This window comes from Cibotium barometz, chromosome 64 (assembly GCF_041138505.1).
Source record: "Cibotium barometz isolate CiBa-2024 chromosome 64, ASM4113850v1, whole genome shotgun sequence".
Classification (NCBI taxonomy): Eukaryota; Viridiplantae; Streptophyta; class Polypodiopsida; order Cyatheales; family Cibotiaceae; genus Cibotium; species Cibotium barometz.
The window spans coordinates 30,305,579-30,321,443 of record NC_141109.1 but is presented as its reverse complement, the minus strand read 5'-3'; the positions used below and the strand labels follow the sequence as shown (position 1 = coordinate 30,321,443).

The window sequence follows — 15,865 nt, the reverse complement described above, 5'->3', positions numbered from 1 at the left end:
TTATATTCTCCACCTTTTTAGTTATACTATATGATTATTGATAAGTGCATGTACACACACCTTTTTAACATGTATCCTAATAGGATTATTGATAAGTGCACACATATATCTATATTATTAATTATACTAAATGACTTAATGAGAATATTAAACATTGTTACTATATATATACAAAGGTTTACACATTGACAGTTTTATATTTTTGATGTTTTAATTATGCTAAATAAAAACTTATTCTAATAAGGTTACATGCACACACACACACACACACACATTTAGAATCTATATCCTTATGTGTATCCCCTTTATATTTACTCTCTCTCTCTCTCTCTCTCTCTCTTTAAAATTTTAGTAATGACTTGTAGACGCACGCACGCGTAAGCTTCTACGAGAGAGAGAGAGAGAGAGAGAGAGAGAGAGAGAGAGAGAGAGATTGTGTTGCTAGGTCAAGGGAGGTACATTTTCTACTATGTAAGCATGAGTGGCGATAAGTAAGCTTCACATATTTTTTTTAAATAAAGTGTTTAATGGGTCCTACAAATGAATAATTCTCCCATTTGCACTTGCACCACTTGGTTCATGAAGGTAAGTGGAGATAATAGATGTGAAAGCATGGATGACAAAGTCCAATCACCGTCAATGTAAGTTTAGAGGGAGCAATTGTGGGTTTGACAAGTCAAAGGACGCACGTGGGTTCGACAAGTCAAAAGTGTACCAAATTGTCTATAAAAGAGAAATGGAGGTAGAGCGTAACACACTTGTTTGTTGTAAGTGCAAGCACGAAAACCTCTCTCTCTCTCTCTCTCTCTCTCTCTCTCTCTCTCTCAGAGCAAGCAAGCGTAGCGAAGATGTTTTTGGAGGTCGAGGTGGCAGCGCAAGGCCGGCGTGAGTGGGTGCAGGCGGAGCCGGCTCCCGGCACCCCCCGCACTTGCACCACTTGGGTGGAGCAGCCCTCCCCCCGCGGCGCCCCCTTGCCCACGACGCCCACCTGGATTGAGTCTCCCTCCCCCCGCCTTACTTCATCGTCTGCCGCCGCTCGTGATTTTGCCGCCCCGCCCAATACGGCGAAGCCCCGCGCTTCTGTGCTGGCCATGGGACGCGCCACCCCGCCCAACCGCATCGACCAAGCCACCTACACAGACTGGTACTTTGAGGTCACCAACTGCGGGCACAAGGAGGAGCTGAAGCGCAAGATGCAGCGCATTTGTGAGTATAACTAGCAGCCGCCAGCGATGCGTGTTAAATATACTAGACTTTTATACTGTGTAATGATCTAATGCGTAATGCTCTGTACTGCTACCAGGCGACCGTTCCGGTATCCAGACACGCTACTCCATCCTGACGGAGGAACTCCTTAAAGCCCACCCCGAGTTCTACACGCCCGGACAACCCAGCATCGAGGAGCGTAACGCCATCTTTGCCCAAGAAGTGCCCAAGCTGGCGCACGAGGCGGCCGTCGCCGCCATCGCAGAGTGGGGGCGCCCGGCATCGGAGATCACCCACCTGGTGGTGGCCACGCTCACAGGTGTGGCCATCCCTGGTGCGGATGTGATGCTCACCAAGTCCCTAGGGCTACGCCCGGATGTCAACCGTGTGATGCTCTACATGTTGGGCTGCTACGCCGGCGTGACGGCGCTGCGCGTGGCCAAGGACCTCGCCGAGAACAACCCTGAGTCGCGCATCCTCATCTGCTGCAGCGAGTTGGCCGCGCCCACCTTCCGAGCGCCCAACGAGAAGTTCCCTTACGACCTGGTGGGCACCGCCCTCTTCGGCGACGGTGCCTCGGGGGTCATTGTCGGCGCCCTACCCCAGCCCCGCGTCGAGAGGCCGCTGTACGAGATCCACTGGGTGGGCGAGGTGCTGGCGCCCGACTCCGAGAAGATCATCGAAGGCACGCTTAAGCTTGAGGGCCTGCAGTTCTACCTGGACCGGAGCCTCCCAGCGCTGGTGTCGAAGCATGTGGGCGCTTTCTGCCGGACGGCGCTGGACAACGCGCCCGACAAGCCCGGCTTCAACGACGTGTTTTGGGCGGTGCACTCGGGCGGGCCAGCCATCCTGAACGCTGTGGAGGAGGCGCTGGAGCTGAAGCAGGCAAAGCTGGGCGCAAGTCGCCACATTTTGCAGAACTACGGCAACATCTCGGCCTCCACCGTGCTCTTCGTGCTGGACGAGCTTCGCCGGAAGGGCTCGCTAGCGGACACGCAAGAAGACTGTGAGTGGGGCATCGCCGTCGCCTTCGGGCCAGGTGTCACCATCGAGGGAGCCCTCCTCAAACGTTGCTGAGACTTAAAGAATCATTATAGACCTTTTCTACATTATCTATACAGGATTAAGGGAGAGTGGCCCTCCCTCCACTTGGGCAAAGGAGGGGGGCCTATTTCAAAATGGCCACTCCTCCTTCAAGCGTGAGGAGGAGCCAAATCTCACATCTTCCAAAGCAATTTTGAATTTGAATCTAAGAAGATCTCATCTCACATCTTTCAATGAAATCTTGCTTACATACCTATAGATACACACACTTATATATATTATGTATGTTTGTGTATCTATAGGTATGTAAGCATGTATATCTAAATAGTATACATGTGTGTGAGTGTGTGTGTGTGTGTGAGAGAGAGAGAGAGAGAGAGAGAGAGAGATTACATGAAAGATGCATTTATTTGAGAGTGAGTACACCTCACCACTCATCCCTACCATTAAAATTTAATCTAAAATTTAATTAATTAAAATTATATATATATATGTAAATCTATTTAAGTGTGTGTGTGTGTGTGTGTATGAGAGAGAGTTAGAGAGAGAGAGAGAGAGAGAGTTTCTATGTGAGAGAGTGTGCGTGAAGAGAGAGAGTGTATGTGTGTGTGTGTGTGCATGAGAGAGAGAGAGAGAGAGAGAGAGAGAGTGTGTGTGTGTGCATGAGAGTTTCTATGTGAGAGAGTGTGCGTGAAGAGAGAGAGAGAGAGTGTGTGTGTGTGTGTGTGTGTGTGCATGAGAGAGAGAGAGAGAGAGAGAGGCTGAGAATTTCTATATAGGAGATAGTTTGTGTGGGAGAAGATAGTGTGTGTTTTCATTAGTGTATGTGCGGTGTGTACATGTGTGTGTGTGTGTGTGAGAGAGAGAGAGAGAGAGAGAGAGACGACAGATAATTTTTACGTAGGAGATAGTTTGTGTGGGAGGAAAGAGTGTGCGTTTAGATTAGTGTATGTGTGGTGTGTACATGTGTGTGTGTGTGTGTACGTGTGTGTGTGAGAGAGAGAGAGAGAGAGAGTATATGCATGCATGTGTGTACATCTGCATCTATGTGTAGAATGTGCTTGAGAGAGAGAGTGAGATGATGGGGCAGACCTAGAGAGAGAGAGAGAGATGTAATGAGGGAGGGTGAAAAGAGAGAGAAAGAGAATAAAAAGTATCTTTTAATAAAATATAAATTAAATAGAAAACATATATGTATATGTGTGTATACATGTGTGTATGTGTGTGTGTTTTTATTTACATTTATATATACATACAATAATATGTATGTATATATATATACATGTATATGTTTGTTTGTGTGTGTGTGTGTGTGTTTAGATGTGTGTATGATATATCTATCTATACTTATCACCCATCTCCGCACATTAAAATTTATTCAAAATTAATTAAATTATGTCGATGTTTGTATTTATATTTTTAAATACATGTATATATGTATAAGTATATGTGTCTATATATAGGTTTATGTATCTAAAACATAATATTGTAGGGGAAAATAGTATTTTTAAAGATAAAATGCACGTGCTTTTGAGAAAAAAATAAAATATTTGATCATTTATAAATTTTCCTAGAAAATGAAACGCTGTTTTTCTTTTAACAATTATGCCTCAACAAGATCGAAAATAGTTAATTACGACGAAAGACTCTCTCTTTTTTAAGGCATTTAAAGAAAAAACATGTATATATAAATAGTGTGCATGTGCATGTGCATATAGGCAGTAGTAGCCATTAGGGTTTTTGAGTGTTCAAATTTATAGGCAAGTATTAGGCCATTAGGGTTTTATATCTTAACCATGGACATTAGGTATGAAAACCCTAATATAATGATTAGCTAAATGAATTTTTATTTATTTCTACACCTATATGTTTTATACATTTTCACCTATAAGTATTGGCCATATGACTTTTTGATTTATGTCTTTACCTATATGGTTATGCATGTAAAAAGACTTATTAAAAAGAGTTGTCTAACGATAAAAATCTCATAACATCAACTATTTACATGAGATAATTAACAGAATGGACATTGAGTCATATGTTTATGGTTGTAGTCAGTCACCCGCCGTAACCTAATCACAAGGGATAAAAAATAGTTGTTTGATGGATGGCATCATGGGGCTAAGAAGGATCATCCTTGGTGCACACCATTTACGAGAGACAATGTCCAAGTGTACAAATGTTAAAGTAAAGTCTTTGATGTAGTCATTTGTGAGGACCATCGATGTGAGTCGTTTTGGTAGTCATTTTGTAAGAGCACAAAATAAAAAAGGTGCACTAGCCGTTGAATGGTTTGCTACTTCCACAATGTCATTGGTGGAGTATAGATAACTTTATGGTCTATTACGATTATAGGTGGATGTATGAGTTGAGTTGACAAGATAATTGTATGGTCTATTACGATTATAGGTGGTCTATTACGATTATAGGTGGATGTATGAATTGAGTGTGTGTGTGTGTGTGTGTGTGAGAGAGAGAGAGAGAGAGAGAGAGAGAGATTACATGAAAGATGCATTTATTTGAGAGTGAGCACACCTCACCACTCATCCCTACCATTAAAATTTAATCCCTAAAATTTAATTAATAAAATTATATATATGTGTGTAAATCTATTTAAGTGTGTGTGTGTGTGTGTGTGTGAGAGAGAGAGAGAGAGAGAGAGAGAGAGAGAGAGAGAGTTTCTATGTGAGAGAGTGTGCGTGAAGAGAGAGAGAGAGAGTGTGTGTGTGTGTGTGTGTGCATGAGAGAGAGAGAGAGAGAGAGAGAGGCTGAGAATTTCTATGTAGGAGAGAGTGTGTGTGGGAGGAGATAGTGTGTGTTTTCATTAGTGTATGTGTGGTGTGTACATGTGTGTGTGTGTGTGTGTGTGTGTGTGTGAGAGAGAGAGAGAGAGAGAGGCGACAGATAATTTCTATGTAGGAGATAGTTTGTGTGGGAGGAGAGAGTGTGCGTTTAGATTAGTGTATGTGCAGTGTGTACATGTGTGTGTGTGTGTGAGAGAGAGAGAGAGAGAGAGAGTAGTGGGAAGAGAGAGTGTGCGTTTAGATTAGTGTATGTGCGGTGTGTACATGTGTGTGTGTGTGTGTGTGTGTGTGTGTGTGAGAGAGAGAGAGAGAGAGAGAGAGAGAGAGAGATTACATGAAAGATGCATTTATTTGAGAGTGAGCACACCTCACCACTCATCCCTACCATTAAAATTTAATCTAAAATTTAATTAATTAAAATTATATATATGTGTGTAAATCTATTTAAGTGTGTGTGTGTGTGTGTGTGTGAGAGAGAGAGAGAGAGAGAGAGAGAGAGAGAGTTTCTATGTGAGAGAATGTGCGTGAAGAGAGAGAGAGAGAGAGTGTGTGTGTGTGTGTGTGTGTGCATGAGAGAGAGAGAGGAGAGAGAGAGAGAGAGAGAGAGGCTGAGAATTTCTATGTAGGAGAGAGTGTGTGTGGGAGGAGATAGTGGTGTTTTCATTAGTGTATGTGTGGTGTGTACATGTGTGTGTGTGTGTGTGTGTGTGTGTGAGAGAGAGAGAGAGAGAGAGAGAGGCGACAGATAATTTCTATGTAGGAGATAGTTTGTGTGGGAGGAGAGAGTGTGCGTTTAGATTAGTGTATGTGCAGTGTGTACATGTGTGTTGTGTGTGAGAGAGAGAGAGAGAGAGAGAGAGAGTGGGAAGAGAGAGTGTGCGTTTAGATTAGTGTATGTGCGGTGTGTACATGTGTGTGTGTGTGTGTGTGTGTGTGTGAGAGAGAGAGAGAGAGAGAGAGAGAGAGAGCGTACATGCATGCATGTGCATACATCTGCATCTGTGTAGAATGTGCTTGAGAGAGAGAGAGAGAGAGAGAGAGAGAGAGAGAGAGAGAGATGGGCCAGACTTGGTGAGAGAGAGAGAGAGAGAGAGAGAGAGAGAGAGAGAGAGATGTAATGAGGGAGGGTGAAAAGAGAGAGAAAGAGAATAAAAAGTATCTTTTAATAAAATATAAATTAAATAGAAAACATATATGTATATGTGTGTATACATGTGTGTGTGTTTTTATTTACATTTATATATACATACATACATATGTATGTATATATATAGATATTCATGTTTGTGTGTGTGTGTGTTTAGATGTGTGTATGATATATCTATCTATATATTTAAAAGTATCACCCATCTCCACACATTAAAATTTAATCAAAATTAATTAAATTATGTTGATGTTTGTATTTATATTTTTAAATACATGTATATATGTATAAGTATATGTGTCTATGTATAGGCTTATGTATCTAAAACATAATATTGTATATACTATATATTTACATATGAGAGAGAGAGAGAGAGAGAGAGAGAGCGCTTCTATGTGTGGGAGAGTGTAAGAAGAGAGAGGGAGTGTGTGCATGTGTGTGTGTGTGTGTGTGTGTGTGTGTGTGAGAGAGAGAGAGAGAGAGAGAGAGAGAGCAGGTGTGTATATGTGTGTGCATGTGAGAAGAGAGAGAGAGAGAGTTTCAACATTTGAGAGTGTGTGTACGTGGCGGAGAGAGGGAGAGGGTCATGTGCATGTGCATGTGTGTGTGTGTGTGAGAGAGAGAGAGAGAGAGAGAGAGATGGTTGTAGACAGGGAATAGTTCTTTTCTGGAACCTTGGTCGGCCGCAGCAATGCGCGGGTGCAATACTAGTATTATTCATTGGATGCTAGTCCCCAACCAATCAAATCAAGAGAGCTCTTTACCTTGCCCATCTTTCCTTCAAAAATATATACATCATAACTGAAATTTTCAAAAGTGCTTTCAAAGCACGCAAATTTTTTTCAAAAAAAAAAAACACTAGAGGACGATTTTTTTCTACACTAAGACCTATCACCAAATTTATAGCCACTTGTTTTGGTAAACCTTAATATGCCATCAAATAGCCATCCACTACGGTAGTTAGCTTATTATTATTCACATTTGAGAGAAAGACAGAGATTCTTTTTTTTGGGGGGGGGGGAATATATATTATGCTGTATAAGGGCTATTACATCACGACCAATCCGTAGTAGTTACTCATGTATTTATTAATACGAAAAATTTACTATATTGGCTTTCCGTAGTAGTTACACATGTATTTATTAATACGAAAAATTTACTACATTTACTATCATGCAATCACATGCATTTACTATACTAGTTATTTGTAGTAGTTGCACATTTATTACATCATACAATCATATGTATTTAATATACGGGCATTTTGTCGTAGTTTCACATTTACTACATCATACAATCATATGTTTTTACTATGCTAGCATTCTTCCACTACATCATGAAGAACTAGTTACGTAATTTTACGATTGGTCTCTTGAGTCTTGATGGCCTCTAGATGGAAAGATTACACACACTCATAAAAAAATTAGTGATGCATCCACATGGTGAAAGTTTTGGGGGAGGGGGGATCCACCTCACTCCACTCCCCCTATCACGCTCAATAAAACCTTTTGTTCAACCAGTCAAAAGAAGGACAGCTCCTTATTGATTCAACCGATTTTCATTAGGGATTTCTTTGCCTGTTCTATGACATCAAAGATATTTCTCTCTTGTGGTTAGAAACCACATGGAGTTCAATGCAACGAGTTTGTGCAACTATTACAAGTCTTAGTAAAGTGACATCAAAGATGTTTCTCTCTTGTGGTTAGAAACTACATGAAGTTTAATGCAACAAGTTTACATCATCTATGTGATCTATAGTGTCTATGTACTACTGAAAAATCAAGAGTAATGTGCAAGCAATGAGAGTCATAAAACCCCCAAGTCCATGAGTAAAGATATGCCTATCCACATGGCTACTCTGGCAACCACTTTGGGTGCCAGTTGGCACTGCAACCATGTGACTCAACGGCAAGTTATATCTCTACGGACATGTCTATGGGCTACCATGTTGACATCTAAATGTTAAGCACCGTCTAGACATGCCTCTATAAGTGTGGGCTCACTGGACACCTCTACTAAGTCACATAATAGACAAACTAGCCAGAAATCATTCTCTAATATAGACAACAATAGACAAACCAGTTGTAAATCATTCTCAACTATAGACAAAAATCCATAAACCATTTTCAACCATGGACAATGGTTTACTACAAAGCAAGAATTGAGAATTCCTTTCTTGTTTAACCGGTTTGTATATACATATGCTACGATATGTGGTTTAGGTATGCCTCCAACACACCTTATATAGATAGACAACTAAACTCGATCTTTATACTTCAAGATTGCTATGACATGAACATCACTCATCCAATTTGTGTTTAGCACCAATATGAAGTCTGATGTATAACATTTCCTTGTTGTCTCCTCATTACAATGGCAATGCACTACCTACTCGTAGAGGTGGCAATATACTACCCATCTGTAAATAACCAATTGACAAACAAGGAGTACAAAATCCTTATATAAATTATAAATATTTCCAAAACATAAATTAGTACAAGTTGGTTTTTTTTTGGGTGATTTTTGCTTAGTAAAGTTGAACTACATTCACTTTCCCCTGTCTATCTAAAACCCCGAATCCTCCCCTTGATCTGGTTGAGTAACTCTGTACTCATGGATATACTCTTTCCAAGTTGGATTATCCAAAGGAGCCATCTCTTACAAGACGCTCGAGCCACTTATTATTATTACGAAAGCTCATTAGATCGACCTTAAACCTTTGGCACTACGACATAAAGTTTTGGTCATTCTAGCACCAAATCATTGTTGATCAAATGATATCCTCTCAGCAACTATGTCAATCTATGAAATATATGGTTCAACATAAAAAATATGAGCCTTGGTAGGGTGTGATAGTAGTCTTAGACTCAATTTTAGTGTGAATAAAAATGGCAAAGTCCTTCAAGAACTTGCCTAAATACTTTGTGGATCCACCTCATGGTGGCAATCTACCACAATGACTGAGCATAGTGTGAGAACACTTTCATACCTACCCAAGTACACACTCTTGGTAATTTGGCCACACCAAAATCACAAGTTCAGGGATTTATCTAGAATATCAAGCACCTAAGGATTGTGAATTCCATAAAATTTGAGCATATTGGAAATTAACAACCAATATCGATTAAAAGAAACTACCACTTTTTCCCATGATAAATTTTATCACCCCTAGCAAGGTCAATTGGGCATGAAGGGTCCACCCTTGAGTGCTCTATCTCAGTACATAACCTAAGAGATTTGTTTGATCATTCCAGATCCGTACTCACTCTTCTTCTTGTAGAAACCTCGACTAATCTCTTCAGAGATCAGCACACCTTTCTAGCGAGGGAGGCAATGATTGTTGAAAGTGTGCATGCATACAACACTACCATGCACCTGAGTATAAAAACGATCAAGATGATTGTTGGGCACTCTGTACTACCAGCAGCAGCAAAAACGAGATCAAGATCTATGTGTAATCACTCCGGATTAACACCAATATGTTGTGGTTTGTCTTTGCCCTTTCTCCAGATGAGATCCAAACCTTGAGTTTACTTCTGAACCACTGTGTTTAGCCTTAAACTTGCCATATGTGTTAGGATACTTCGCTAAGCTCTCCGGCTTAGTATTCCTTTCTAACAAACACAGTCATGGTTTGTGGTTTGTCTTTGCCCTTTCATGATCAGATCCAAACCTTGAGTTTACTTTTGAACCACTGTGTTCAGCCTTAAAATTGCCCATACATGTTAGGATACTTTGTTAAGCTCTCCAGCTTAGTATTCCTTTCTAACAAACATAGTCATGGTTTCTAAAACTACATTGGATCCAATGACGGTAAATAACCATGCTCGTCTTGAGTGAAGTACTTCTCACTTTAACCATGTAGTAACCCCATCTCATATTGGTAATGCTCCAGTTATTTCCTAGTGCCTTACAAATTAATAGGTTCTACAAGGACATGAACTTTGCAAAACTAAATAATTTGTACGGTAGAAACCAAACATGCGCTCAAACATGAACACGAGTGTTGGATATGGGCGACTTTACACTCCAAAATGTTGTAGTGCATCCCCCACATACAACAACCATCCAATAATACTAGTCGCACTGCTCATAAATGGTCCTATAACACTCTCAAACTAGAAAACACTTTCTCAACACTAGTATATGATCATGGCTATGCTACCTAGAGCTTCTTTGAAGTTTGTCGTTGGATTTCTTCCCAACAAAGGGTTATCAACAAGTGAGTCTTAAAGCTCAATATTGTCTCAAATAGTTGATCACTATGAAACAAGCATACAAACACTTGATCACTATGAAACAAGCATACAAACACTTGATCACTATGAAACAAGCATATAACCAACCAAAGGGGCAACCTCTGGGTATGAGCCTTGGTGTCCCATACCACCAAGATCCCAATGACCTTCATGAACACTTGACGGCCCATACCATTAAATAAGCATGAAGCTCACTGTGACACAAAAGTAGAATCTTTTCCTCTCCTTAAGAAATAGCTAGAAAATCTCAAGCATATGGATGACTATGCACCCAAACCTATGGGTGTTTCCAACTAGACGCACTATGCAGCATCGTATATGCATAGTTCCAAAGTTCAAAATGGCTATAATTTTAAGAACTAGATCAAGTTCCATAGCCTCAAATATTCAATCTAGAGTATTTATGAGAACAATCTAAGAAGGTCTCAATGGCCCACTACATAAACTAGTAACCAAGCCAATCTATGAAGATCTTAAAGACTAGCCATACAAGGTGGCTTTAGAACAAAACCTCTCCAAGGCACTCCCATCCTATCAGACAAAAGGAGCAATGACATATTCCAAAGGTAGGTAGAGTAGCTCCGTACTCTATTACAAGCCATGTTGAACAATTAGATAATTGACATCATCAACACGCAGGTTCCTCTACTCAAAGATCATTATGGACCTCACTCTAAGATTACTACAAACCTTAGAAAGAACATGAAAGAGGATCTTCAAGAAATGAAGCTAATTGCTTTCCCCTCTCATAAAACTTGGAGTAGCCTAAGGAAACAAAATCAGACTAATAAACCTTGTTGTTATTCGGACAAGACTAACCCCAGTCAATCAAAAAACACTACATGTTGGTCAAGCACAACCTTCAATTGTGATACCGTAGGTCTCTCTCTATCTTCTCATCATTCACTCATAGGTAGTGAACGATAAACACTTGCAATCCCATGTGAGTAAGGCTAGAGTTTGGATCAAAGGGAGAAACGAGATCCTTACAGAGAGAGCCCATCTCACTGGTGAATCGAACTAATACATCTTGTTGTTATATGGACAAGACTAATCCCAGTCAATTAAACAACACTACATGTTGGTCAATGACAATCTTCAATTGTGATACCGTATCTTCTCATCATTCACTCATAGGTAGTGAACGATAAACATTTGCAATCCCATTTGAGTTAGGCTAGAGTTTGGATCAAAGGGAGAAATGAGATCCTTACTGAGAGAACCCATCTCACTGGTGGCCTTATCTAAGGCACCACATACCCAACCAAATAGACACTTCCAATGGCCAACTTGAAAAAGAACGCAAACGTTTAAAATTCAAAAAACAAGGATTAGAGACCTATGCGATATGAGTTAGACATGACCAATCCACTCTCACAGAACCAACCCCTGTGTGTGCAACCATGGAGATTTCACCCCTTGTTAGAGTGCTACATCTCCAAAAAAGAAGAAGATACAAAAAAAAAGGAATAGTACAACCTGGTAGCTATTGTGTGCTTTCAGAGTAGACTCGCTCATTGCCGAGCCACAGTAACTTCGCAATGTGCTACTCCACTTGGTAGCTATTGGTGTGCTTTTCGGAGTAGACTTGCTCATTGCCGAGCCACAGTAACTTCGTAATGTGCTACTCCACCTACATATTCACTCTAGACACAAACCCATTTGAATACATCTAGTCAATGGACATAGTGTCCAATCAAATGAAGAACATCATGTGCATTCCAATGATGTCCAATACATACTACGAATAAGAGTTCCTCAAGGCTATAACCTCAAGTTCAACCAGTAGAAAAAAACCAATCCAAAAGTAATATGTGGATCTATGTCATCTAAAGAAAATACACATGGCTGAGCATGGTTGCTGAAATTTCAGATTTCATGCTTCTCAAATGGCCAATTTGATGCATGAAATCCAAAACAACATGCCCATAGTACCTCCAAAGCTTCCCGAAATGCATCTATGACATACCCTCAAAGCGTGAATCCACAATTACATCCACAAATTAACAATGGTCTCATTGTGGATATTAGAATACAATGGTGTACTAAACACCATCAATACATTCCATGAAATGGTTTACTTCTCTCTCTTACAACATATGCATACATGGCGCACATCAAAATCCAATTGCATATGTAGGCTTACATACCCACAAGCATGGTGGTTCAGCAATAGAATGCCGAAGTACAACTAAGAATTACCATCAGTGGCCCATACATCTCTTAAATCCCATGCCTATACACACAAATCTTTCTCTACATCATGTATGCATAGAACCTAAAGCGACATTTCCACATCGAGTCCCATTTTTTAGAAAACTGACACCTAGAGCACCTACCCGGTAGAGCCAAAACAGTGAAGTGTTGTGTAATTTTATAAAGTCTTGATATAGAGGACCCAAAAAAGCTTAAGAAAGAGACTCTCTTTCCTCCTCCATCCTCTTGCTTAGTTGTATATAACCTGCAACAACAAGCATCGGTTTCACCTCTTCTTAGCTCGCATAAAAGCCATGCTCTACAACACCGGCTTGCACAGAGAAGCCATAGAAATTGAGAGATGATGATGGAGAAAGATTTAGACAAGTGCTTCACCTTCTTCTTGTCTCTTTCACTTCTCTTGCATAGAGAATCATTTTCTTTGTAAATCTCTTCAATTTACACAAAATCGAAAGAAATTGAGAGACCAATTAGAAAAATCAATCCTCAATCTTTCCTTATCGAGCACTATGCTTTGATACCAATGTTACGTCACAGCCTCACCATAGGCATAGGAGAGAAGAGGGGAAGAAGAATAGGCTCAGATTCACCACCCAACCATAGAGATAACGAGCACACTCACGTAGTTATGTGGCATGCTCACACCCACTGGTGGCTGGCCATATCGACCAATGTATATGGGTCGCCCGACCATACACACTAGTTGCTTGATTACCCTGCCATTCCACTGTCCATCCCACTATACTGGCCATCCTAATCTATGGTGGTTCTGGCACTCTCACCGCAAAGTATCTCACCCCTGAACCCCACTAGATCATGTCGGTGTCTCATGCTTTGATGCCTGAATTCTACTTGTGGCCGAGCCATAATGTAGGTCACTACTTCAATAATGGAGGATGAATTTTCCCAAAACCTCAATTGAGGCACGCGATCTATTATAATAATATTATGACTTGTTGTGGGTCTGTTTGGGTAGTAAGTCTAACCTCGATGGAACTAGTTATGTAATAAGGTTGCTTCCAAGTTGTTTTATGTGGCAAGAATGTGACATGTGCACATGATTATTCATTTCAACAATATCTATGGTGGTAGATGATTGTAATGTTAATTGGGCATAGTGCCATGTGTTGTGGTGCATGCAACTTCAAAAGATGACGATTTTGATTGGGTTTCCGTTGATAGTGACTAAACTTCGACTAGCTGGGTAAACTCACTTACATTGTACTTAGATTTATGGGCAGTGACTAACCTCAGACTAGCTGGGGTAGCTCATTTTCATTTTGATGTACTTATTTGATGTTTATATCATTATGAGTTTTTTCATTATTGAGTATCATTACATTTTAGTTGATGTTCTTGATTTTTTTGGATTTTTTAACACTTTGGCTATCATATTGTTTGTTGAAAATCTCCATGCCATCGTACCCAAACATGCTCCGATGGTGGGGGGAACCACACTTTGCAAGCATGTGGGGGGGACCCCACCCCCACATGCTTGCAAAGTTTGGTCATGATAGGAGCATGTTTGGGTTAGTAATTAGTGCCCACTACGGATTTTTCAAGCCTCTTGGTGCTTAAGAGGCCATGGAAAATCCGGGCACCTTCCCCATACCATCGTACCCAAACATGCCCCGATGGGAACCAAACTTTGCAAGCATGTGGGGGGAGCCCACCCCCACGTTTAGTCATAATCGGAGCATGTTTGGATTGTTAATTAGCGGCCAGTGTGGATTTTTCAAGTCTCTTGGTGCTTAAGAGGCCATGTAAAATCGGGGCCTTCCCCATACCATCATACCCAAACATGCTCCGATGGGGACCAAACTTTGCAGCATGTGGGGGGGACCCACCCCCCCATGCTTGCAAAGTTTGGTCACAATCGGAGCATGTTTGGATTGGTAATTAGCAGCCAGTGTGGATTTTTCAAGTCTCTTGGTGCTTAAGAGGCCATGGAAAATCGGGGCCTTCCCCATACCATCGTACCCAAACATGCCCCGATGGGAACCAAACTTTGCAAGCATGTGGGAGGGGCCCACCCCCACATGTTTGCAAAGTTTGGTCACAATCCAAGCATGTTTGGATTGGTAATTAGCGGCCAGTGCTGCGGATTTTTCAAGTCTCTTGGTGCTTAAGAGGCCATGGAAAAACCAGGCCTTCACCATACCATCATACCCAAACATGCTCCAATGGAAACCAAACTTTGCAAGCATGTGGGGGAGACCCACTCCCACATGCATGCAAAGTTTGGTCACAATCGGAGCATGTTTGGATTGATAATTAGTGGCCAGTGCGGATTTTTCAAGTCTCTTGGTGCTTAAGAGGCCATGGAAAATCCGGGCCTTCCCCATACCATCGTACCCAAATATGCTCCGATGGGAACCAAACTTTGCAAGCATATGGAGGGGACCCACCCCCATATGCTTGAAAAGTTTGGTCACAATCGAAGCATGTTTGGATTGGTAATTAGCGGCCAGTGTGGATTTTTCAAGTCTCTTGGTGCTTAAGAGGCCATGGAAAATCGGGGCCTTCCTCATACCATCGTACCCAAACATGCCTCGATGGGAACCAAAATTTGCAAGCATCTAGGAGGGGCCCACCCCCACATGTTTGCAAAGTTTGGTCACAATCGGAGCATGTTTGGATTGGTAATTAGCGGCCAGTGCGGATTTTTCAAGTCTCTTGGTGCTTAAGAGGCCATGGAATATCCGGGCCTTCCCCATACCATCGTACCCAAACAGGCCCCGATGGGAACCAACAAACTTTTCAAGCATGTGGGGGGAGCCCACCCCCACATGCATGCAAAGTTTAGTCATAATCGGAGCATGTTTAGATTGTTAATTAGCGGCCAGTGTGGATTTTTCAAGTCTCTTGGTGCTTAAGAGGCCATGGAAAATCCGGACCTTCCCCATACCATCGTACCCAAACATGCTACGATGGGGACCAAACTTTGCAAGAATGTGGGGGGGACCCACCCCCCATGCTTGCAAAGTTTGGTCACAATCGGAGCATCCAGTGTGGATTTTTCAAGTCTCTTAGTGCTTAAGAGGCCATGGAAAATCAGGGCCTTCCCCATACCCTCGTACTGAAACATGCCCCGATGGGAGCCAAACTTTGCAAGGGTGTGGGAGGAGCCCACCCCCACATGTTTTCAAAGTTTGGTAATAATCGGAGCATGTTTGGATTGGTAATTAGCG

General features: G+C 41.5%; 1 protein-coding gene across 1 annotated transcript; it reads left to right on the top strand.

The window, feature by feature from the left end:
- Positions 1 to 755: 755 nt before the first annotated feature.
- Positions 756 to 2,319, top strand: LOC147603515 (chalcone synthase-like). The gene is made up of 2 exons (XM_086796793.1): positions 756 to 1,206; positions 1,304 to 2,319. Exons 1-2 carry the CDS (start codon positions 849 to 851, stop codon positions 2,281 to 2,283), a joined length of 1,338 nt encoding a protein of 445 aa, XP_086652919.1. The 5' UTR covers positions 756 to 848; the 3' UTR covers positions 2,284 to 2,319.
- Positions 2,320 to 15,865: the final 13,546 nt, after the last annotated feature.